This window comes from Geospiza fortis, unplaced genomic scaffold, assembly GCF_000277835.1.
Source record: "Geospiza fortis unplaced genomic scaffold, GeoFor_1.0 scaffold41, whole genome shotgun sequence".
In the NCBI taxonomy this organism is placed as follows: Eukaryota; Metazoa; Chordata; class Aves; order Passeriformes; family Thraupidae; genus Geospiza; species Geospiza fortis.
The window spans coordinates 3036236-3062771 of record NW_005054299.1 but is presented as its reverse complement, the minus strand read 5'-3'; the positions used below and the strand labels follow the sequence as shown (position 1 = coordinate 3062771).

The following is a 26536-nucleotide window of genomic DNA, read 5'->3' as shown; positions in this document are numbered from 1 at the left end:
GGGCGGCCAGGGGTGCCACGGGTCCCCGCCCGGCCCGGCCCGGGGCTGCCACTCTGGCCCCGACCCCTTCTCCAGAGCAGCGGTGTGTGCCGGAGCCCGGCGGGGTCCCAGGCGGTGACTCTGCCAAGTACCACCGCCTTCCCTGCAGGGACGCATCCCATCTCCGCCGTCCTGTGGGAGACTTTCCTGTAGATTTAGATCTGAGCTTTTCCTACCAGCGGCTGGAAGGGCTGTCTTGGCCATTTAAAACGTACTGGTCATTCAAAACAATTTAAATATAGCTTGTGTGGTTACTGCCGTGACCATCTTCCTGCAGGAGACCTTTATCTGGACTTGATGTGGAGGATTTTTTTTAGTGCCCGTGTAGTTACTGGTAGTCACATGAGTTATCCAAGTACTTGATTAACACACTCAGCCACTCTTTTCCTAACCCGATGGGGCTTTTGTAGCTGTAAATAGAAGTACCTGCTGTAACAAATGCACGACTCTTCCAGTAAGAACACATGTGTTGTGCCACTGTTTTCTGAAAGGTGTAATCAATAAACAATTAGCCCGTTTAGACCAGTATGATGAGCAATGTCTTATTTTTACGATTGTGTCTGGGGAGTTTAGAAGTGATCACACAGCTGTTCTCCGAGAGCATTTGTTGGAGCATAGGATAAAATAGCAGAAAGAGATGAGGTTTTGTATTTTCCTGATACTTCTGTAACGCTGAGGTAGAACGCAGCTGGAAGACTGCTCAGCAGTTCTTGAGAGAACAGCGGACATAAAAAATCTCTGCAGCAAAATACTACCTTAGAGTAATTTAATGAAATGCAAGGATGTAGGGGAAGTGTGCTTTTAGAAATGGTTCCGTATCATACAGGGAGAGACATAGAAAATGTTCCAAATGTGCTTATACATGTGAGATGGACGCTGCTACTCAGAGCAACAGATCTGAGTAAGATCTGAGTTGTAAGGTGTTATGGGATTAAGAAAAAGATTAAGCAGTTTAAGAATTCCATTTAGAAGCAACAGAATTTGTGTGATCTCTTGGCAAGAAGTTTAGTTAGTGAAATCTGAGTGGCACTGTAAACATTAACTTTCTTTTTCTGTTTTTGCCAGTGGCGGCACCTGACTTGCTGGATCCCAAATCGGCCACTCAGAACTCCAAACCAAGATTATCATTTTCCACCAAGCCTACCGTGCTCACTTCACGGGAGGAAAACGATTCAGCCATTAATGTTATGAAATGGAAGACAGTCTCAACAATTTTTCTGGTGGTAGTCGTGTATTTAATAATTGGAGCAACAGTATTTAAAGCCCTGGAGCAGCCTCATGAGACCTCCCAGAGAACCACCATTGTGATTCAGAAGCAGACGTTTGTATCTCAGCATTCCTGTGTGAATGCAACAGAGCTTGATGAACTGATTCAGGTAATCCATACCAAACCCCTCATCACCTTGCCTTAGAGGAACAAATTATACATGGCAGTACTGCAGTGATAAGGGGCAAAACCTTTATAGTCAGGGCTCTGTATTGGCTGAGCGATGTAACAAGTGTTAGACCAGAAGCTGAGCATTTACATTTTCATGCAAAGCGTCATGGTTGAAAAGCTGCTGCTATTTTTAGGTCCAGTATGCTTGGTGAGGGCCTTTTCACTGAAGCCTCCCATTATGCTAATTAAATGATTATTCATCAGCAATATATATAATTAATAGTTCACAAAGGAATTGGTATATTGATTGTGCTTTACAAGTTCTGTCAATATTTGAAGTGCCTAATTCTGAGGAAGAAGCTACACCATCCATTGCCTTAAAGGACTCCTAATTTACTGTGATTTTATCGGGCTAGCGTTCCTTCCAGCTGTATGTTTCTTTATATTGATTTTGTTTTAAGTACAGGAAAGCACCATGGACTTCCTACTTTGATCTTAAATCTCAATTTTTTCTGCTTCTTAAAGGCACATCCACAAATGATGTGCATTGGTGTGTTCATATTAATATGACTTTACCCTTGCAGGTCACCTGCCTCAGAACCATGGGAGATACTTATTTGCAGTAGCACAGAACTAGGTCTGGAGCCTTATAAATCCCCTTCCAACTTAACTCCCATGATCTTATGAATGTCCAGTGGCACTGGAGGGAATAGCAGAGGGCTGCCAAATCACATCAGTTCTGGGCATGGGACAATGAAATGGGAGACTCCAGTGAACAGTCAAGAGTTGGCAAGGATTGACTCTTTCCTTAGCAGTGGCCATGGGGCTATCTGAGTCTACAGAGCCCTAGATGGGACAGGGAGAGCAGGAGAGGGTGTTGGGCACCCAGACTATGGCAGGCAGGAACTCTGGAGCATGCCAGATGCATGGGCAGTAAAAAATTCTGGAAGTGTTGTTTGTCAGCAGATATGTCTAGGAGTTTAGAAGCTGATTTTACCTCTCTAGAGCAATCTGCCTTGAACATCAGGATGGACGTGTTTTCTTTTTTCAGTTTTAAATATAGAGTTCTGATGTGCTGAGGTATTTTTATGGCACATTACTTGTGAATTTTAAAGGTAAGCTGGGAAAATGTCTTGTATTTTGTGATTTCTCCCCTGCCTTGTTGCTAAAACATATTGCAAAACTGCTACCCTTAAAATGCCTGTCAGACAGTTCCTCTCTCCACGAGTCCAACCAGGCATGCCTGAGGAGATGCTGCTGATAGTGATTTAGATGCTGTGTAATAACTGTGTTCCAGTGGTTTGACCAGCAGAATGTGAGATAATCTTTCAGAGAAATACACAAGTACATTCTGATGAAAAATAACTCTTGTAGCTACTATAAATATCCTCCTATGAAATTTTTAGGTCAGATACTGTACTTGTGAAGATGAAAAAAGAAATTTTGAAGCAATATTATCTTACATCATCTGTGAGATGGACCTTAAGGCAAAAACTGTTGAAGTTTGCTCTGGAGTACTTAGATATTTTGGCATTTATGATTCTCTGCCCAGAAGCACAGATTGATAATAAAAAACCACTTCATCAGCATTCAATGCCCATTTGATGTTCTGTGTAAAATAAATGAGTTTCAGTACAACCATCAGAGAACAGATAACCATATCAGCATCAGCTTCCATCTCCACTAATGATCTTGCCACAATCAGAAAAACACAGGCGTGCGAAGCATGGGGAGGTGACACAGCTTCCCACAGCACATGGATGAGAGAGAATTGTGGAGTTTGCTCTGCTTGCTGTTGAGGTAAATGGAAAACTTAATTTGCCCTTGATCCCATCTGGTTCTCTGTAAGGAGCACCATGATGTGGAGGTAGGAATGTGCTGTTCCACTCCTTTCACAGGAGCAGAGCTGGGGCACAGGGAGCCTCTTTGGGTGCTTTGCTTTGTAAAGAGTAAGTGTTAGTCAATGACATCAAGTCAGTGACATTAAGGGTTGGGAATTCTGCTTTCCCAAAGTAAAATGGAAAAACAATGGTAAAAGAGAGTCTCAAATTCATTTTTCCAGGTCTAGGCTACTATCTTACTCAGTGGGGTTATATTTCTTCCCTAGTTGCCACTTTGCCACAAAAACTAAATTAGTGAAATACATTTTGTCTCCCTGGGATTATGTCTGACTGCTATTACAATATAATGCAGTGTTTCTTCAGTTTTTGTTGGATGTCTGTATGAATAAAAATAACTAGTGCGTGCAAGGAAAAAGTAAATGTTATTTAAGAATTCACTGAAAGCTATAAAACTGAAAATTAATATGTACTAGAGTAGAAGGGAGCTGGAATGATTAGTTTGTGTGAAGAAAATTACAGAGCTTACAGACTGTAATGTCTTCTTTAATCAAGTATTTACTTTGAGTCAAACTATAATGAAATTCATTGCAACTTTTCTTTTTGAACTTTGTGTTCTGAGAATCCAGATACCGTTTTGGCTCTTTCATGCTAGTCATTGCTGAAGGTGCTTGCCATACCAGGCTTTTTCAATCTTCACAAACTTCTGCTCTGGAGTTTAATCCTTACTCTGAAGCAGGCTTGACTACCCAAAAACTGCCCAGAGGCAGTGCAATATGTGGTAGCTTATTCAGGTGAGCACATCAGAGACACTAGTTGGAGAGAACAAGTTCAGCTAAAAAAAAAAAAGCACAAGTGGAATGGCAGTCCAGTTTCCAGCACCCAGGAGCTATGGAGTTCCCAGGACCTTGGCTAAAATCTTCCTTTTGTCACAAAGCTGTTTAAAACAGTGTTGTGTGTTTCTATATATACATATAGGATAGGGATTTTTCCCTTTCTGTTTACCCATCCTTATTTTATCTCACCAATCCCCAGAACCTCTCCTGCTACAACAATATATACTGTTGCCAACTCTTCAGCAGGCACAGGTTTATTCCCTGGGTTTTGAATTCCTGAAACTTTGTATTGTCACGTTGATTGTGTGGCTCCTCTGGGTGTACTAGGTGAGAATTATGCTTTTACAGACATCATATATTTTATATAGATGTAAAATATGGGGCAACAGAGAGCTGCTATGCAGCCCAGAAAATGTGCAAAGGTATTGGAATAGAGTGCTTTGAGGATGGCAGTGAGGTAAATGCAGCTGCCTCAGAAAAAGGACCTGTGTTTTCCTCATAACTTTTCAGCCCCATCCAGCAGCTTTATTCCTGTGCTGAAAAAAAAATTTGTAAAAAAACCATGGTCTTTATGACTTCTTCTGTCTCAGACTTCTGTGGTCCAGCATTGCAAATCTTTCAGTCTAAAGCACTTCAGTTGTTGCCTCACTGTCACAGAATATACCTGAAATAAACAACAGCAATGCGTGACCTTGAGAGGTATATCCAGGTACATAATGTGATATTTTGTGAGCGCTTCCATTTAGTACCGTATTAAAAATGTGCACAAGTCATGCAGAGCATATCTGTACACCCAAGAGACCAGTTTTTCCAGGCAATTCCACCTCCTTTTGCTGTAGCCTGAAGCCAGCATTAACAACAGCATTAAGTGGATCACTGGATGCTGTCCCCAGTGGTGCTGGGGTGGGCAGTGCACAGCACTCAGTGGTGGTATATCTAAATTTACAACTAGAGAAATACCTCAGGAGGGAAGCTGGTAAAAGTACAAACACTACCTGGGTGAGTAATGAGAATACAACAAGCAGCAAGCTGCGCCTGGTCTGATGTTAAACTCCATTTTTAAAACGGTCTTGCAAGGATCTCACTTGGTAACAGATGAGAAAACGTTGATTTGGTAAAGGTTATTTGTGATATCTAATACATTATAAAGCAGCAGAAAGGAATGTGGCCACGTTCTTTCCTACTTTCTGTTCTTTTGGAGAAAAGCTCTCTACAATTCATCATGAATGGTGGTTCTCTGTCTGTGCCTGCTCTCAACTTGGCCCTGCCATGCAATGCAAAGTGACTGTCAGGTGACAGAATAAAAGAGTAAATGTAGTTTAGACTGTGTGGATTTAATGAATGTGTGATGAAGTATATAAACCTGATCTTCATTTACACTAAGGACTTTTTATGTCTTGCATCCAACAATTTTTCTCTCTCCACTGAGCTTTTTGTTGGTAGAAGCTGATAGAAACCTGGGAGCAATCCAGCTATACACACAAATAACAATAAGCATTAAAGAATGAAATAATTCTCTAACTGGAGCTCTTGTATCTAATTATTTCAATCTAATTCTAATTTTCTTTTAGTTTGTTGACTGTTTCCTATAGCAAGCTTGCCACTAAGCATTTAAAATGTTAGAGAAATCTTCCAAACTCAGATGCACAAAATGTAATGCCAATAACTTTGAAAAATTTCCTGCTGTGTTTATGCATCTGTGAATGGTAGCAAATGGTAAAGACACCTTAGGTTATGTTCTGGTGGCACTCATGTTCCCATGCAGTGCTGTGCAGCCATGAGACACTTGTGTCTTCCTTCATGGCATCTCCTGGGGTTGTCTCTGGGAACAGGTGAGCCTGACTGAATTTGATACTCAGCAATGTGATAAAATTGTCATTCCTATCATTTCATACACCTCATTCTTTCTAGAGGATCCCAAAGATCCTATGAAGGAAATAAGGTGCATGAAAAAACAGTCAATTTGCTTTCTCCTTGCCCAGAACTCATGTTGTGCCTGGGACATAGGGATGTGGCCAATATTTTGTGTTATGGGATGTCTTGGCAACTAGAAGCAACTGTTTGTCCCCTTGCCAAAGAAAAAGATTATTAGAAAAAAAAGGAGAAGAACTTTTTATGTAAATACCACCTAATTATATATTGCTCAGTGGTTATTTGTTCACATTGACCTTTTTAACCCAAAATGGAAAAAAAAATTCCTTTTAAGATCCAAGCAAGTTGTTTAATGCATTATTTTCACATACAAAAAATAGAAATAAGAAAAATTTTAGTTCTATTATGTTATATAACTAAAATGTCTCAGCAAGATGGTGTGAATTATTATAATTATTTTAGTGAGTTAATTCTGAAAATTAATAAAGTGTTTTCAAGTAAAGGTACAATGGAACATAAGTTAGTAATAGAATATCGTTAATTTCCTGTTCCTTTAGCATAAAGGTCCTTCAAATATATTTATTCTGAAACCCTAATAAGTGGAAAAAATAGTCTTACACTAAAAAGGACAATATTTTAATGTGTTCCAAGTTCTATGCGTGGTAATTCTTGTTTTATAAAACCTTCATCTGAACAGTTTGCAGGGTGCTGCACCAAGCTGTCTCAGCAGTAATACTTTTGTAGAGTTTTAAATCCAGCCCCTTTCAGAGCATGTGGCTTCTTCTGAAAACTGAATGCCCACAAAAATGTACTTGCATATTAAATAAACAAACAAACCAAAAGAATTAGTGAGCCACCAGGATGAGCTGAACTGATGTGGATCCCACAAGTTGATCTCTTTGTGTTCTGTGCAGGCTTGTGGCTAACATGGGGAGAGCAGATCTCTGTGCAGGGATCCAGAGTTGTGTGCCATTCCTGTTTTCATCTCACATTTGTGTCAGCTGCACTGCCCCTTTTCTTTCCATTCATCTCTTAGATTATGAATGAGACCAAGATGGGGATTTTTTTTTAATCTCCCTTGAGGACAAATGCTTTTTTTTCCTCTTTATCTCTCTCGAGGGAAGCCTGACATAATTATGAATGACATGGGAGCAGTGTTTCTTTTTTCAAACTGGCATCACCAGAAAGCCATCATGGCTTCTTCTGGGATTAATTTCTTGTAAAAATATTTTACTTTAAAGTGTGCATTTGCTGTGGTTCCATTTTTATAGTTGAAGGTAGGTAACTACATTAAGTTGCACCTCCATCAGTAACTGATTTTGTCTCTTTCACAGGCTTCTTTACAATTTGCAATGTAGCCACAAGAAAATTATATTTGCCTGAAAATAGTTTTTCAGGTATATATTTAATTTCAATCAGATAAGCTACTTGAGCCCTGATTATGTAGAGAACTGTTAAAATAAAGTGCAAATACTTTCTCTCCAAGAGATTATAAGGTATTTGAGTATGCTGTATAATTTTTAAAGATAGGAAAACACAGAGATGCAAAGATCTCGTTTTCAGACAAATACTACATTTATTTAGACAAGATTAACATTTATTAACTAAACCAATTAAGTTTGAAACAAATTTTGTTAATTCTTTGAATCGCAGCATTTGTAGACATTTTCAGTCCTGTGAGCTGTACCTTACAAGTACTCTAAGCAGGAACTTTTTGAGATAATTTGAATGTGCAAGTTTAAACCCTAAATATTCTTAGTCTCTCCTTTTGCAATTCCTTCCAGACTCTCCAAAAGAAAGCAGAAACTATCCCATGTTATGATCCTAGCCTGGAAGCAGCACTTATGCTTTGTAAAACTTAAAGCCTTGAAAAGACTGATAGACCAGCATAGAAGAAATTGAGGCTGCATTCTAGTTTATTTATTTATCTGAGGATCCAAAATAAGATTGCATCAGTTTTTTAATGTGCCATCTGCATTTCAGTTATGAAGCTTATGACAAATTGCAAATACCAGTAGCAGAGCTGCCTGTTGATGTTTTCAAAGCAATGAAAGAAGAAATGAAGGACTTCCAAAGCAGTTAAAACATGGGGCACAGGAGCTGTAGTTTGAGTTGTTGGCCTGTGTATGTGTCTGTCCAGATGTCTGCCCATCAGAGCCCTTGGGCTTTATGTACTCTGAGTGTCCTGGCAGCCCTAGCTTGTACAGTAACATCCTGTGTCTCTTTTTCTCTTGCTGTGTCTGTGTCTCCTTTCTGCTTCACACTGTCAGAAATAAATGTTCAAATGCAGTTGTCTCCTTCCACAACCCCTCCCCCCCAGTTCTACCAGAATCTCCAGATCAGAGAAATATTTATTAAATTAAAGATTTCTGTGAAAGACCTTTGACCACACCCTTACCCAGACCTGTGCTTCACACAGACACCCACCTGCTGTGGTTGGGTGTGGATGGGTTGCAGCAGCCCCTGGACTGTGTGTACTCCTTGCTTAGGCTCCTGCTCTTCTCCCTCTTCTGGCTCTGTACTCAGCTCCTGGAAGGAGGGATTTTTTTTTTGCCAAACTTTCTCTTACCTGGGAGCATTTTCTCCAGGGACAGGACAGCTCCCTAAGCCAAAAAGGATTTTTTAAAGCAGTTTTTATCCTTCACAAGCACTATTTGGGAGGAGAATAACAAATAAATTCTAGCTGCCCTTGTCACTTTGTTCAAGCAGATTGGTCTCAAACTTTTGTTGCTGCTTCCGGTGTTGAGACCCGTAAAGATTCCATTTCCTCCAGATGAACAGTTTTATGGACCTAGAACTTAGCTTAGCCTGATTGCATCTGAATGCCAGCTTTTGTCTTAGAAAGGGTGGCAGATATGACTCATTAGTAAGTCAGTTCTGCAGAACAGCTGTTTGCATAATTCTTCCAGTCTGTAATATCTAGGAGCAAAGAAAAGCCTTCTTCCCTGAACGTGCATGTGTATATACATGCATATATATGTGTATGTACACACAGAGAATTTATACACATAGAAACCCATGGGGTTTGTAATGCATATTTAGAAATAGGAATGTTCACTATGTTTCTGCATGTTTTTAGTTTAAGTAACTGTGAAAGAGGGTGAAAAGAATCCTTCAGTACTTCAGTATGTGGGGTACCAGTCTCCAGTGTAGAACACACTCATATGTTATACCAACTGAAAAGAAAAACAAGGAGTCACAGAATTATAATACAAATATTATTGCAATCTCTTTCAACATCAAGGCTCAAAACCATGTGTTTTGAGGCTGAAGAGTTGTTTGTTAAGTGTTAAAAGCATCCTGGTGTGCCTTTGAACTGAGAACTAGGATTTCCATGCCTTGTAAACCAGAGCTGAAATAAAAACACAGGACTTGTGCAGTAGCTGGACCATATGAGGTGTATCTTTACACTGTAAAGGGAGAGTGCCCTTGTCAAATGGCAACAGAACTATAGCAGTGAAGGAAGAAATCCAGGCTGAGAAATGGTTTTCAGAAACTTAGAGGCACATCTGACTTTTTTGACACCACTCGTCAAGTAACTGCCAGGAAGCACAAGCTAACTCCTGACAGGCTGGGTAACGAAAGAAAGCACACTCTGGATCTTACCAGAAGCATAATTTGAGGTGATTCTATTTTAATCTTAAGTAGGAGAGCTGAGAGTAATGAACTGTTGTGTTACATCATTTCATAGAAGTGAAGTGACTGGAAGATGGTACAAAAACATGTATTCAGAGCCTGGTGTGGAGCAAGGAGATGAGCATTGGAGTGACTGGTTTGACGCATACTTATTTCTGCCTGATTTCCATGTGAGACAACAGTTGACTACCAGAGGCCAGCCTTCATACTTCATAAACTCTCCCTATTTTCCTGTGTCTCTGCATCCACTTACTGGATGTGGCTCTCTCGCCAGCAGGCTGCCTTTTCTCAGTCAATGCCATTGACTCCTTGCAGGGTCAGAGCACCAGAAGATGAAATCCCTGACCTATAATTGTCTTCTGTTCTCAGAAAACGACTGTGCTGTTCAAAAGACTGCTTTATCTCTTGTTTTGACAGAAGAAAAGTCACAGTATTCTATGTCTTAGTCTGCAAAGTAAAGTTCAGCATGGCCTCCACAGAGAGATGCCTGCATGGCCACAGGAATAACACAAAGCTGCACAATGTATTTTTTAGAAAGTGTTTCTAAATGATACAGGAAATTAAATACTGACATTCAATTAAAAATGTGATTTGTGTTTTCATGCTCCTTTTCCCCGTGTTCTGATTTTAAGCAAAAAATGTGTGTGTGAAAGCAATGTTTATGTGCTTTTGGAGATCTGCTCATGCCTGGCCTGTCCACTCTGGGCTCAATCATCTCTGCCTCTTTTCTCTGATACTCTGCTGAAGCTTGTTCCCAAATGTGGCTGCAAAGCCAACTAGCTGGGATGTGTAGGTGTAGTGCAAGTGAGGACTTGATCTCAGACACACTTCATGCCTATCCTAAGATACAGTACAGGGGAAGCCTAAGAATTCACCTAACTCCAAAAATGGAAACTTTCTAAAATTTTAAAATGTGTCAAAAATTTATCTCAATTCCCTTCACTATGAAAAAAAAAAAAGGCCTGATTTTTTTTCACCATTATAAAGATAATTAAAGAAGAAAAACATATTACTGTAAGTGTAACTTGTATACTATCATTTTAAAAATCATTGTGCATAGAGGCCTTGATTGGGTGACCCACCCTCTGCTCAGTCCTCACTCACCACATATGAAACACATACTAGGCAAAGGCTCTGGAAGAAGGTAAGGCAAGTGAAATAGTCTGCATCATTTAAGAATTTAATCTGTCCACATTCCTGTTCTAATGCTGACTGATTCCATAGTCTTGAAACAAAACTGATTTTTAAAACAATTTATTTTGCATATGGAATAAAGTACTAAAAAAATTGCCACTGAAGAGGTCAGTTAACTTTAATAATGGAAAATAATTTTTATAAGTCAAGAAGTTCCCGTGTTAAAATCACACAAAGTATTTAAAGGCTGCAGCATATGATAACTGTACAGATTATAGAGTTTCCATGATTCTGCTTTTAGATTCAAAATGCACAGAGTTACTGTCACTACTGTTTCAGTTAGGATAAACCAAAGGTCTCAAGAAATTAGGAGTGGAGGGAGAGAAGGAAGGAAGGAAGGAAGGAAGGAAGGAAGGAAGGAAGGAAGGAAGGAAGGAAGGAAGTTAAACTCATGACAAATGAAGTTTGCAGTATTAGTAAGACATCAGTCAAAAAATAGGCTGAAGGACCACGAGTTAAGGAGGCAGACAGCTCTGACAGTGAATAACAAGCCTGTTATTTGAAGGCTAAAGCTGAGATCCTGTCCCTTAGTGAAGTTAGTGGAGCCCGGGTTTTCATTCGGGGCTAGAGAAGTGTTACTATCCAATCTTCTGGGTAAGTTTGTGTACTGGACATGTCACAAAGATGCTACCCTAAAATTATTGCCCTGAAATGCACAAGTGTTAGGAGTTATGCAATATATTATTTTCTTCTTAATTTTTCCTTGGGAATAGTCTTAGATGATGATCTTCCTATGATTGCTGACCAGACTAAGAAGAAAAGTCATCCTCTGATCCAAAGAACTGAAAATGCAATCATCCTTCCTGAAAAAGCTGCAGGCAACATTCAAAGACTTTATGAGTCAGCAATGTTGACCTCAGTACACCAGTAACCTTAGCCACCTGTTGCCCCTGTTAGTCAGGAACACTCTCACAGATGACTCTGAAGCAATGAAATGCAGCAGCTTTGTTGGTATCTAGTCTAGCTTCTCCCAAACACGGTCACAGCCCAGAAGAAAGCATAACACTGTGTGTTTGGAAACAACAGCCCAGTGATGATGAAGGCATCATCTGGCCCTTTATGACTAAAACCATGCTGATAACAATCAACAAATTTACAAATGTGAATCAGTAAATGTACAAAGAAAGTCAATGAGAAATACTGGCAGTAAAAAAAACTTATTAAAAAAACACTTATATATATTATTTTCTTATTGAATTCTATGTGATGTACAACAGATTTGTTTAAATAGGTGAATATATTATTTAATAAGAAAGAGTTTTCAGTTTGGAAAAAAAGAGGAAGCTGAGTGGTCTGTAAGATCATTAATTTCTTGAAGGAGACGAATCAGAAATTGCTATTCAAGTGTTCCTCATAACATAAGAACTTAAAAAATTATTTTGAAGTACATACAAACTCTCAAAAGGGAAATATGCTTTAAATGATCCACAAGTAATTTGAAGATCTTACTGCCACAGAATGACTTGGCTCCCAAAAAACAAGTGAGCTCCAAAAGTAATTAGGTAAATAAATGGCAAAGCAATTCAGCCAAGCCAATCTGAACACCACTATGCAGATGCAGCCTCCTACTCAGAAAGTCCCTAAAAGTGTGCACAGTCAGAACTTAGGAGGCTGTATGAAAAGGAAGCATCTCTGAAAGCAGCCCTGATTATTTTTCTGATTAGCAGTTGGATAAAATCAGAGACATAATAATAGTGGCTAATTGTCTTTTGTAGCCATCTGTTGTGCCTTGGGCAGTTTTGGGTTAAGCTGTATTTTTTTTTTCCAGAAAAAATGTAGGTGTGGTAGATGAAGTCAGGAAATGCATAGCTGTAATGGGTTGTTGAGCAGTTTACATTGGAACACCTTTCATATAAAAGGCCTTGAGGTACATATGGCTTCAAAAATGTGCAGTGATGGTAAAAGCCCTGAATTTTACAAATCCATTTTACATCTGGATTTGTATAAAACTTGATCTTGCTGGACTGTCTGAACAGGTCCCTTGCTCTGGGAGCACCTTTATCCAGTACAAGAAACTATAATGAAACAAGAATGGTTCCAAAAATTACATTGATCCAGTGCTATATCAAAGAATGTCCTCACTGGAGAGTGCTCCCATGTGCAGGTACCAGGACTTGTGGTGGCAGCTCTTAGTGCCCTGAAATGTAACAGCACTCAGTGAGCCCTGTATAGCACAGCACACTGATTCACACTTCCTTGTAAATCAAAGGAATATCTGTGTTGTGTAAATCATAAAATCAATTCAGCTGATGGTTTTCACATGCCTCTTAGTCTGGTATGTCCCTTCCCACATGGATGGAAACACCTGTCAGTGTCGGTGCTGCTGCATTTACTCCTGCCAAGCTGGACACCATCTACTAATGTAGAAGATTTATCCTTCCAACACAAAGGAGAATTAAACTCTCTTTCCCCTCACTTTCCCCATCCTTTCTCCTTCCTCAGTAGGATTGAAAATTCCACTTCTTTGATGTCTGTCTCTCTGTTATTTAAAAAAGAAAAATTAAAAAAAAGAAGTTAAAAGTTTGTGTAAAGATACCCCAGCTAGTCTTCTGTTGACAACCCTGGATGGTGGAAATGGTTTAGGTTTGGCAGGAAGATCCCTGTGGCTGCAGAGATGCAGCAGTGGGCTTCAGAATGGTTCCTTTTGTGCATCTGAGCTTTGAAAATGGCAAACGGGAAATGTTGGATTTAAGCTGAATTTCTTGTTGGATTTAAATTCAATAATAAAAAATAGATGTCCTAGTTACTCCCACATTGTTACTTCATAATCTCTGTCCAGATCAAGTGACTTCTGTGGGGACAGTTTAGGAACAGAAATGTTTTAATTTCCAAATAATCAAAGTATTTTGGAACTGAAAAAATTCTTACTACTGTACAACGCTGTTCCTCTGCAACAGACTGCCTAAAGGGAAGATGGCTCTGGTCTGTCCTATCACTGAATATATTTATGTACCTAATTATTGTTGTACATCTTGCCAAGCAGGAACTACTAGTCAGTTGAAATGCTCATTTTCACTTTGTGGTATTGCTTCCTCTGTTTTTCTTTTGTTAGACACCAATTATCACAAGTAGCATAATTAGAAATAAATCCTGTTTTAAAGTTTGAGGATTAAACAAAAACTTATATTTTAAAAAATATCACAAGTTTAAAAATACTTTTTCTTTAACTCAAATACCAGTATATATCTGCACTTGTGATATAACAAAACAGGAATATGGTTTGTAATAAGAATTTACAGTAGTTGATACTGCTGAAAGAAGAAAAGTGTCCGATTTCTTGAGACTATGAAGATGTCATTAGTGGCAAGCTTGTTGACTTTATTTGCTAGGACTGAATTTTTCAAGAGCAACATTTCTGAAGTATATAGTTGTATAGAGATACATGTTTGTTATTTGGCTGAATTTTTGCTGCAATAGTGAAAGTTTTATAATTGTATGTGTAATTGCTTTAATTATTGAAATGTCTGTTTTGTAAAAGTGTTTTCTTTCTTTGGGATTAATTTGTTACAGAACAATGCATGGGCATTTTTTCTTGGTGTTTTAAAATGACTGTTCTTAAGAAGTCCATTTGCTTGCCTAACACAACACAGGAACAATGGGGGAAATTCTCATTATAAATTTTGTCTAATGCATGTTTTTCTTCACCAAATAGTTACAGCAGTAAAAATAATTCTGTTTGTCTTCTAACTAAGATAGTAATATCACAGATTTTGCATTCTCCCCAATGGTCTGGACTTTACAGCTCTTCTGAATTGCCTGGGGTGGTTGCTGAAGAATAAATTGTACCCTGATGGAGTGAAAAAGCTCGAGTAAAGCAACACAGATCCTTTTCTGGTTTAGTGCTTGCATCAAATAAATGATTTAATCAATTTACTGTATAATATATATACATATATGAATACAATTGTTTCATGAATATTGACAAAATCTTTTTAAACTTGCAGCAAGTAGTGGCAGCAATAAATGCAGGAATCATACCTTTAGGAAACACATCTGCTCAGAACAGTCACTGGGACTTGGGAAGTTCCTTCTTCTTTGCTGGCACTGTTATTACCACCATAGGTAGGACACAGCTTATTATCTTTTTATATTCAATGAGCTGAAATTCTTGATTTCCAGTGTGTGCATGTATCTGTTAATGGTAAATCTTCCAAATCTTCTGTTTTAAGTAGAGAGTTATTTTCTAGCTGCAGGGGCAGAAATAATAGCTGTCTGTAAAGGAGCCCTAGCTGAGTGATTTTTCTGTAGAAAAAAAATGTTGCTGTAAATTTCTCTCAAGTAACTGGAAGAGGTTACTTGAAAATATTTTGGAAATATTTTCTGGGGAAAATTTGGTCAACTGTACAGTCACAAGTCTTAAGTAGGGCATGATTTAAAGCACATGTGCATTAAACCGTGACTGAGATGTATGGAATTAAAAGCCTGCATTCTCCCATTTGATGTTTTTATTTTATCTAAATTCTGAAAGAGTCACTGTCCCTCTGAGCAGGTGTAAAAAAACAGTGTTTGGTATTTCAGTTTCTTCCCTTTGACTATTGTACACATGGTACGGAGTTAAAAAAATTAATGTATCTCATAGCTCACAAAAGGGTATTCACAAAGATAGATGGAAATTTGGAGATGAAATCATGAGAAAAAAATTGAGAGTACTATATTAGGAATTGTAGCATCTTTGCAATAATTATGACTACATAATATTTACATGCCTATTGTGGTGGAAGAGGATGTTCTTTTTAAGTGTTGTCTGGACCTGTTTTCTTTCTTTCTGTAGAAGTGCACAAATAACATATTTTTTGTGTGTTTGAGTATAAGCATGTCTACATTTATTTGTATGAATATTGTGCCTATGTGATATTTTTCCACATCTAGAGTAACAGAAACACAGGTTTAGTGAAACCAGAGAAATTCTTACCTTCTTGATTTGCAGCAAACTGACTGATTTCATAGTAGCACCTCCTCATGGTGATAAAAACCCTCAAGTATTGAAAAATCTAATTAAAATTAAAGGTTATAAACAAAAAGAGCAAGAACTTTGAAAGGGCAGGTTTGTGATCAGTCTTATGTTATCCTCTTTGGGCAGCACTAAACTTTATGTTGTGAGCATCCCCGGTCCTATAGAAAATGCAGAATATTTGTTTCACTTTCTAATAAGGATAAAAGTTAACGTATAAAAAGTGTTCAAGGAATTAAAAGTTCAAAAATTATTTTAAAGCAGTGGAACATTTTGTCTCCCCATCTTTTTTTCTAAGTAAAACTAAGGCTTCTCTAAATCAAAATGCTTTCTGATTTAATTTACTGACCTGATTCTACCAAGCCATGTGTAAGTCCAGCTTGGAAGAGAGCAGAGATCTGTGAAGGCGTCCAGGCCTGTGATCCACTGTTCCCAAGAGGAAAGATAACCCAATAGGAAATACATTTGAAAATTAATATTTCGGGTCGTTTCTGCAAACCAGAGTTGTCAGAAGCAGGTCAAACTGGGCAACAGTAAATATTTGTTTCAAGTTTTGTGATAGCAGCCTGAGAAAAAAAATGGGGGAAAAAAGTATTCCATAAAATATTTTGGCTTTGAAGTGGCTGGGTTTCTTTCATCAGGGATCCTTTCTGGTGGGCAGCTCCCAGCCAAATGTACTTTTGAGCTTTTCTCAGATCCAAGGGAAGCAAGATTATGTGGAAGCTGCAGTGTCTTGGTGTTGTCTTAATGCTGTGACCCACCTCACCCCTGGCTCACAGGGCTTGTGGTGTGACAGAAGGTGGTGCTGGGGTGAAAAGCACTTGGAAAAGTGAATTACCTGGGAAAAGGGTGGTGAGCACAACAGATGGGTGTGCTTTCCCTTAATCTTTGGGTTATTATGTTCCAGCAAGTGATTTTGTGTTCAGAACAGTACCTTTGAGTATATGAGTAACTTTTTGAAAATGAAGGCATTCCTTCCAGCTAGAGGGCATATGGTAATAATAACTTGATTTCTCAAGAGAGTCAAAACGTGGTTTATGAGCATCTCCAGAGAGCTGCCATAGGTTTCAGACAAACACTACAGATACTCTCTGTGGACAAAGACAGGTCTATGTAAATTCATAGAATAACTTTACAGAAATAATTTGTAAAAGACATTTGATAAATATGAATACAATTTGTAAATATTCCATCCTTTAGTCTGTATACCTTAAGAAGTACTTGCAGATGAGAAAAAGGATTACTAGCATTTAGAGAAAATGATGGCTTTCCAGCAGGTTCTGTTACAGCAGATTTTGTAGCTTTCCACACCACGTATTACTATTAATTTTACCATATCACTTAGCCCACACTCTTCCTGGTGATATGTACGAATGTAAGACATTCAAATGGAACCAGTAGTCTATGAATAGAATTTCTCAAACCTTCCTTTAATGAAAGCAAAGCCTTTTCTTACTGGCAGTAGCACTTGCATCCCACAAATATTTGGTTTCTGGGGAGAGGATAATAAATAAAGCCTTTAGCATCTGCCTAAGCAATAAATAACTGCTTTGCAGTTACTGTTCTTGTTGTATCCCTGTGGTGAACACTGACATGAAAAATATTGTCTATCTGTGGCTGCTGGAGCAGACTAGAACCATCTTCTGGATCTGCTGTAGGTTTCTGAAAGGTTCCATTATGTCTCTAGAGTTCCAAAGCCAGCTCACACAAGCAGAGGCAACACTTCAGAAAACGTGGCTTAGTATTTATGTAGCATTTTTTGAAATCTGTGATAATCCTTCTTGCGACTCAATAAATGTTACAGTGCCTAATATAAAATTAGCAAAATCAGGTTGAATAGAATAGGATGTGATACTGCTACTAGATCTTTTCTAAAAAGTGGATTTAGTTGAGAATCATAATCAAACAGTTTCACAAGGCTTTCTTTCCTTGGTTTTAGCTTTGCATTTACTACTGTGAAGCAGCACAGAACTTGTTTCAGAAGGGTTATAGCTTTGGCTGGCTTAGTTAGGTGGTTTTGCTCGTGAATGTGTTTCCAGAACAAATATACCTCATCTCAACAAAGAGATGTGAAATTGCATGATTATTAGTCTGTGCATATGGAATGGTTTCAGACAGTCTCTTAGAGGGAAAAGGGTAACAGAGGTAAATAGGAATATGAAATCATCTATGAAAAATATTGTTGCATTGTTCCCTGGGATACTGTGCATGCTGCAAAGTACAAAAGAACCTCTTTTTGTCTACCTGAAAATGTCATTATCCAGTCAGTCCTTCTCCAAGACCACATGACCAAAGAAAAGAAAAAAGAGGGCTGGGGAGAAAAGCAAGAAAAATGGTAACTTAATCATAAGGCTGGAGATAGTGCTGAGGAGGAAGGGAAAATAACCTGTATGCCTTTTTTTTTTTTTTTTGCCTGTCTTTTCATTCTGAGTTCATTGCTGGTACTGTGCATGGTTTGTAACCTCTGGTTCGTTTCCTTCAATAGGTAGCTGAACTTAGAAATGGGCATAAGACACAACCTGTACACACACCAATTTCCCCCAGATTTATGTTTTAGGGGTGAGGAAAGTTTTATATTGGCAGCATGGTAAAAAAACGAGACCTGTCATTTTGAATCTTGAGACCTGTGTCCAGTAAAATGAAAAAAAACCAAAGAAGACATGCCAAGGTCTTGAGCTCAGCAAGTTGTTTTCCCAAATGTCTGGTGTCTCAGCACATAAAAAATTACAGTGTCCTCTATAATACAAGAAACTGCACCGCAAGAACCTCTATTAGCCTGCTATGGATCTTCATCTAAAAGAGCTGCATTATTTCCACTCTTATTCCAGACAGCCTTATCCCAGTCATGATTTTTTCAAGCACTGTAAGGTAGACATATGGGAAGAGTGTTCATTCAGCCTCCGGGAAGATGGAGTGCCTTGGATGGCAGTTGAGAGCACGGTGGCAGTGCCAGCAGCCTCGCTGGTAGCTGTGGTTTGCTGGAGTGCATCCTTCCAAACAGAGCTCCTTTGGTGGTTTGCTGGAGTGCATCTTCCAAACAGAGCTCCTTTAGTGCCTTAGCACTCGAGGATGCATCACAGCCCCATGGATGGCCAAATCCAACAGTTGCCAAAAACTGGGTCCGACAAATCCAAAAAGGAAGAACACATAATTTCTTCTTGTCCTTTTCAAATGTCCTGGCAACTTTTGTTGCCACCAGCCCTTGACTTTTGAACCCAACATCTCATGTTCACTGGAAACTGAACCTCTTGAGAAGTTTACTTATGATTAATGTCTTTAATTTAGGTTCATGAAGTTAGCTATGGGAATATGGGGTTTTGGGGTCCAAAAGTGCAACAACCGTTATTAAAGTGTGTGAAAGAATGTGAATAAAAAAAAAACCAAAAACCCCCACCAAACCAAAAAACCAAACAAAAAAAAAACAAACCACAAAAAGAAATAGAAAAAGAAAATAAATTTGTAAATATTTACATTTTAGGGAACAGATGTGAATAGCAAGCAGCTAAGACACTAAAAATAGGTTTTTGTTTTTGACTAGAAATTTCAACCTGATTTGTCATTTTTAAAGCTGCAGTTAGTTATGTAGCTTCAAATGCAATTTCACTTTAAGGAACCGTTCCTTCTGTCATTTTCCCACTGGCTGGACAAAAGATTTGCTTTTGAAGGCTGGGTATTTTAGAAAGTCCTATTACATTGCTTTTTGATTTGAAACAATAATAAAATCCTGCTGCTAGAACTGTCCCTTCTGGCACCATTCCACTGCATTTCTGAAACACAAGGTAACAGAATAATGTGCTGACAACTAAAATATACAAAACACTTTTGACGTTACAAAAAGACAAATATTGTTCATAATGAGATGTGTTGCCTATTATGTCAGATAATCATAAAGCTAAAAATTTGCAAATGACATTGAAAAATTTGTTCTCCTAGTTCAGAAAAGTAAGAAACATCATGGGCTTATCTTAGAACATGTTACATTTTTTATTTGTTTGTGCCACCAAAGAAGAAACAAGGATTTTGAGGATGAACATAAAAGCTTCATTTTACAAGATTGCAGCTTATCAGAGTGTAAATACTTGGATTTCTTTTAATGTAATTGCAAGGGAAGAGAGAAGAAGCAAGCAAAAGAAAGTGAAGAGCAAATGCTGAGTTATTGAGGAGGGGATTGGAGAAAAACTCCTGAAATTAAAAAACATAAATACATTTGCCTGAAAAATATTCCTATATGTGACTTTTCTTCATCATATCAGCAATTAAATCTGCATTTGTGTCCATTACTTAAATGCACTTAACTCTTGATGGACATTTGAGTATAGGGCTTCCAAGGGCCTCTTTCTTTCAGGGCTCCTCTACTAGAAATAATCTTCATCAAGGCAAGAGCAAGGATCTCACCCTCTGCTGATAGCCTGGCTGCACAGGTCCAGACTTCACAGAGCTTCTTGCAGGAGTCTGTGTGTGGCAAGGCTGAGTATAACCAGCTGATAAGACCAGCTGCAGAGCAATGCAGTAAAAAAAGTGGTTAAAATTTATGGTCTGTGAAAATGTGGTAGTAAGAGACATGCTACAGAGGTCACTGGGGAATGAAGTGGAAATGCTCCTTCCCTCTCTTGTTCTGCAGAGGACTCCATTGAAAACTCCTGCTGCTCTCCTGAGAGCCACCTTGACTCTCAAAGTGTGTTAAACATGTATATCTCATCTGATAAGATGTCAACAGAAAGAATTTTTAGGTTTAGGAAAAATCCCCCTGAGATCTCTTCAGAACTCATTCTTTCCTCCAGGTTAGTGTTGTGCTTAACTTCCCATCCCTGTGCTGCTGTCCTTAATAGTTGTTGGAACTAAATTAGGTTTTTAGTCTCTCTTTGCTCCATTCTAATTTATTTCCTTTGCTCCTTTTGTTGCACTTTTGAAGAAGTGTCTGAATTTGACCCAGTTATTGGCTGTTGACAAATAGTGCTTCAATTGTGCTCTGGAGAGACCTGTTAGGATTTGGCAACACAATCCTCCAAATATTTCATCTGAACTGAGCATACTCTCTCCCAGGGCAGTAGTGACTAAACAAGATTTCCTCTGTAATTATTTCTCCCAGGAAGAGTGAGTTGAAAGTGTATTACCACTATGCCCTCAATTTTCTCCTGCATTTGCTCAGGCAGTGGGAAAGAGGGCTTATCTGACTTGAATGCCAAAGAAATAATACGTGGACTGTACAAGATACAGGAGTAATAATTAGGATAAGACTGCTGAGAGCTAGGGAACCTAGGACAGTGGTGGAGAAAGGATGATGTTGAAGAGCTGAAAGGAAATTTTATTAGATGAAGAGCTCAGTTAGAGACATTGAGGGCTTGTATATCAGAAATATTTGAATTAAATTGAATGAACAAATCACAGAAAACAAATTAAGCCTCACCGGCCAAAATGACTGGGACTAAGAAAACACTCAAAATTGCCAAGGGTAGCTCTGAAATTGAAAAAGTGCAAGTTTATAGAATGACACACAGCTTTAATTATACAGAGAAGTGATTTTTTTCCCCCCCTACCAGCTCTGGTTTGATACACAGGAATCTGATGTGCAGGAATATGGTAAATTGCAAGCACTTGCATACTCTGTGGGCCATATTCAGGGTCTGATATTTCTTGTGTTACTTTATCAGCTATATTAGAACAGGTTAGGGTGATGTAGCCTCTTAGTTGTGAATTTACAAGAGAGGTTTTTTTATCTGGTAAGTAATGAATTCTGGACAAGAAATTTGGCAATGGATTGTATGAAGGGATGCTGTCTTTAGGGAAGGAGGTGGCATCAGTGACATTTCATATATTTGTTGGCCTGATCTTTCTCTTTGCAAATTTTTATTCTTTCAGAATTTAGATTCAGAGCTCTGCTAACTACTTTCTTTGCTTGTCACACTGAGTTTCTGACTATATTTATGTTCTGGAATATTTTTTCTGACCACCTGGGATGTTCTTGTACACTGATGTGACTTCATTAAAATAAGTTTTTCATTAAAAAGCCTTTTAATTGTCTTTGATAAGCTTCCTGCTAGGCAGCACTGACAGTTTTGTTTTGGTGTGGTGCCTATTTATTGCTGGATCTTGCCAAGCAAGAAGGCAGACATACCATTTTTGCAGTTTGATGGACTTGCACTTTTTGAGCTTTTATCTTCTTTTTTTTTTTTTTCTCAAAACCTGAAAATAGTTGTGTTAAAATAAATTGCCAGGTTTGCAGCTTTCCATCACTCCATTGCCTTTGGTAATTTCCTAAACAACAGGCTATGCTTAAAGCAGTTCTGCTTAGAACTTCAAGTCATGTTGTGGAGTGAAAATGTCAATTTGTCAGTTGTGACAGTCCCCAATTCACACTGCAAATGAGCAGTGAAGTTTTCACAGCTTGCTCTGTTAATTCCAGTGTGCTAATGAAATTGAATTTTGTTTTCTTTATTCAGATTTCTCATCGCTGGCTGATTAGAAAAGGGTTTCTGAGCCTCCTGATCATGTCCATTTCCATTCCCAGGTTACAAAAGCTTGTTGCTATCAGTAAAGGAAAGGATGCAAGGAAGAATTGCCAAGTAGGGTTACACTGTGTGCAGAATGCTAGGATGAATGGCATTACTTCCTGCTCCCTTTTTGTTTATTTTTGTAATTGGATAAGGAGTGGTGCAACCAACCATGAGAACCTCAAATCCTATAAGCAAACAGTGGCACAGGATTTTGGAAAACACTGAAAAAGCCAGAATGGTTTGTGCTTTGCCTCTACATTGGGGTCACTGAGTGGGTAAGGTTTAGAGGCCAAAATAAAAGCACTTGTTCACAGTGTGTGTCCCCTCAGGATGGTCTGTTGGTAAGTTTTGACCATGTTAAGATGTTTATCTTTGTGTGCTGCTTCATTCACATCTGTTTCCAGTTTGTGTAGTTGAGCTGCTGAGCAGAAGTGGCTTTTAAAGTGGGAAAGGCAGCTGTAATCCGTCACAGATTTGTTAATTTGTTTTTTGGTTTGTTGATTTTCTTGTTTTTTTGGGTTTTTTTTGGGGGGGACTCATGATACAAGACTAGCATGGGGGCACATAAGCTCTCTTGAAAGCAAAGTTTACTATCAGCTGGGATTTCTGCCTACTGATCACCATAGAAAGTAGACACTTCTTAGGTACTTCTAGCATGGCTCTGGATGTTGAGCAGTTTTTGCAGATGTGGCTGAATTGCATGTGCTTTTTATACCAGGTGAGTAGCTGCCTAATGTAAATCATACTCTGTTTGCCTATTGTGTTAATCTGAGTGTAGGATGAGGTGGTTTATCTCCCTGGGAATTAGGATCTGAAGAAGGTTGCTTGTGTTGTATTGAGGCTTTGATTGATGTACACATCAGCTGTACAATTCCCCAGTGCCAGGAATGTCCCTTGGCATTCTGGCTGGTCACAGCAGGGTAGGTACTGGTGCTCATGGGGCATAGCTGGGCCTGGATATTCCAGTGGTGTGCTGAACTGGAGAGCTAAAATCTGCTTAAGGAAGGGTCTAGGTAGACCCTTTAACCCATATTCACCCAAATGTTTTTATGCAAACTTTGCTGTACCATTCCCAACAGCTGGTCAGGGTTACTAGTTGATTCTATTTCAATGATTCAGAAAGATAACCTTTTTTCCCCCCTCCCAAGAATATAGAAAGGTTTACTGATAGTGTAAAAGACCTTAAAGATTTCTTTAACTGCCACTAGTATAAAATCTGCTGCCTTGTGCCAACAGCATTATGGAGTAAAATATCATTCAAGTATCACTACAGCAAATAGAAATATCCATTAGCATTTCATGGAAGTGTTTCCTTTTTATACAATGAGAGCTCTCTATACTTTATAGATTTCTCATTACTGCCAGCAGCTTGATTCCATTAAAAAAAACCCTTGAAAACCAGAAGGGAAGCTGGGTAGGAATATAGGCAAAGGGGAAATTAACAAAATCCATTAACATTTTTTCAATGATTTTTGTCTGTGTTGAATCCTCTTGTGTTTTGGAGAATCTCCCCCTCTGGTGTGATCTTTTTGCAAGAGCTGTATGAGTTGATATGACTGCAAGCAAAGTTGTAGTTTGCATCTCAGTGTGTGTTAAAAATCCATATTTTTCAAGAGTAAATTTGATTTCTACAACAACAAGCATTGTATATGCAGATATATCAGAAGATCAAGAGCATAAAAATTGGTACATTTTGATTTATCTGATTTGAACTGCTAGTGCAAATATAATTGTTCAATATAACCTTACAATCTGATGACTCCAATTTTTCATTTGGCAGAAGCAGATGGTTACAGAAGGCATGTTAATTGCAAATTAAAAGTAAGCTAGGTAGCAAGGAAGACTTGAGGGATGCATAATTTAGGTGATGGTGTAGAGAAGTCCTGTATGTGCTTACACACCTTCTGGTCATGCTGAGTTTTACCAATGTATAGATGCTTTTCCAGGTGTGAAAAAATGCAGTATAAGCTAAAGGGAGGATAATTGTCTACTTCATACCAGCTAAAAGCAAATAAATTGTGTGGTAGTACAGATATTAGCCTGTAAAACATATGATGAGTTATTCTCTTCCTCAAGGTGTTCTTCTATTGAGTATTACTGGTTAAAATTTTTAGTCTGGGCTTGCACAGCAGGATTGAGGAGAACAAAATCTTTGTCCTTCTAGATAATGTACTTTGTGAAAATCATCCTCTTCTAGGTGAGACAGTTTCTGAGTTTTTTTTTAAATTTGTTTTTGTTTGGTTGGCTTTTGCTAAAATGCAGTTAGAAATACTTTGTTTGTAAGAAATTAGTAGCTTAAGTGTTTCGATTTTTGGTTCTGTGGGGACAAATCTGCAGATTGTTGCTCCTTCATGGCTTCACTGAAGGTGTGATTTCCTCCCTTTCCTGCACTTGTGTGGGATTCTGATGAGTTTTGCTGAACCAGTAAGCAGAGCAGGGAGAAAGTCAAGTGTAATTAAAGACAAGGAGCTACTTCATTTGGACATCTTTGCTGTGGTTGCTTCATAGCAACAACACAAACTGTGTAAGTTCAAGTCTCCCTGGACAGAAATTGGTTCATGTTTTCAGTTAGCCTACCTTACCTGCAGGGATCCTTACTCAGAACCAGTTGTCTATCTGAAATCAGTAATTAAATATGCTCAGATACTGTGGGTATGAGAGCATCACTGTAATATTTAGAGGGATAATAACAAAAGTATTTAGCAGGAAAAAGAACTGCGATCTTGAAAACTTAAATGCTTTAAAAAATCCAGCTATGCTGAAGTGGCTTTAAATGCTTTGAATGTAAGCACTGTTTCCATTCCACAGAACTTGGTATTCTTTATAAATTTTGTGGTTTAAGTTCTAGTATCCAATTTTAAACCTATATCTGGTTAAAGAGGATCTGATTTTAAAACACTGGTGCTATTTTGTACCAGCTAGAATGTCATGAGGATTTCTGAGGTTGTAACGAAAAGGAATAACTCAATATGTTTGCTTAGCTCTTCCTTATTCCTGATAGCCAGGCTCCAACTGTGGCTTCTGAATAATTGCTTCCTTGCTGTCATCCCGTGTTGCTGTACAGATTTTTCATCTCATTTCCTTTCTCCAGGTTTATAATCTGAATTAAATACCTCTCCAGAATGGATGGACAACACTTGCTACTTGTGGACCAAAGCAATAAAATCTTTTGTCACTGGCATTAGTTATAGAATTTATTTTAGTTCATGAAGGATTTTTCTTTTTGGTAAAGATAAATACTTGAAGGATCAGGTTGCTTTTAGTATTTGTTAGCGTTTTGTCGACCTGTGAAAACTTCTGCCTGAAGAGGCTGCACAGAAAGGAAATTCTCCTCTTTTCTACTTTTCCAAATTCAGAATACTTTAATTGTCTTTTTTAACTTCTCAATCACCATTATTAGCCACAGTGAGGATTATTCATTCACCTGTGAATTATGCAGACTTTGATTCTGAAGTCATGTTATTGGATCATATATCAGTGGGGACTTGCTCAGTTTAGCTGAATTCTTTGCAGAGTGTGGCACCAAACTGGTACCAGGGAAAACATGGATGGATGGATGGATGGATGGATGGATGGATGGATGGATGGATGGATGGATGGATGGATGGATGGATGGCTTTGGCTCGCAGGTCCTTGAGGCTTTCTTGCTGTGTGATGCATGGTGCTTGCCATCTGCTGTGCTGGTGTTTTCTGTCTTGTTTATTTTGATAACAAACTCTTGGAAGCAATTATTTTGGGTCATAAAAGTAACAACAGAGCCAAGCATCCCAAGTGTCTGTATTGCTTAGTTTAACTGATGACATGTTAGAGAGGTATCTTGTATTTTACAGTTAAAACTGCTAATTTTTATCTCCTAGCTCTGCAAAAAAAATATTTTGGCATCAAAGTTCTCTCAGATTAAGGAGCTGTACTACTTTAAATTTACATAATCTATTTTTGTGATATTTCAATACTATTTTAAAAAATCCACAACAAACTAACTTAGAAAGACTGGAACTTTTTTCCTACTGTAGTGGCAAATCTTTCATTCTTACTCTATAATCTTTTAGTTAAATAAGATAAAGTAATGTCAGGGGCTATTAAAGCTTCTCATTTCAATTTTTAAGTAGGTAACATCCTCTATAGGCAAAAACTCCCTTTATTTTAATTGCTTAAAAAGGTCTTTGATTATACATTTTTGGCACCCACTCTAAAGTTCTGTTGGCAGTCTGAATATAGTCTTAGGTTTGGACATAAATATAGAATCATATAATTATAGAACAGTTAAGGTTGGAAGAAATGTAGTTCAACTGTTAACC

General features: G+C 38.3%; 1 protein-coding gene across 1 annotated transcript in view; it reads left to right on the top strand.

Moving 5' to 3' along the window:
* KCNK2 (potassium two pore domain channel subfamily K member 2) overlaps window positions 1–26536 on the top strand; it is a 130092-nt gene that overhangs the window by 53909 nt on the left and 49647 nt on the right. The window contains exons 4-5 of the mRNA XM_031060589.1: window positions 1105–1415; window positions 14738–14855. Coding sequence (XP_030916449.1) covers window positions 1105–1415; window positions 14738–14855 — 429 coding nt within the window. The remainder of the gene's footprint in view (window positions 1–1104; window positions 1416–14737; window positions 14856–26536) is intronic.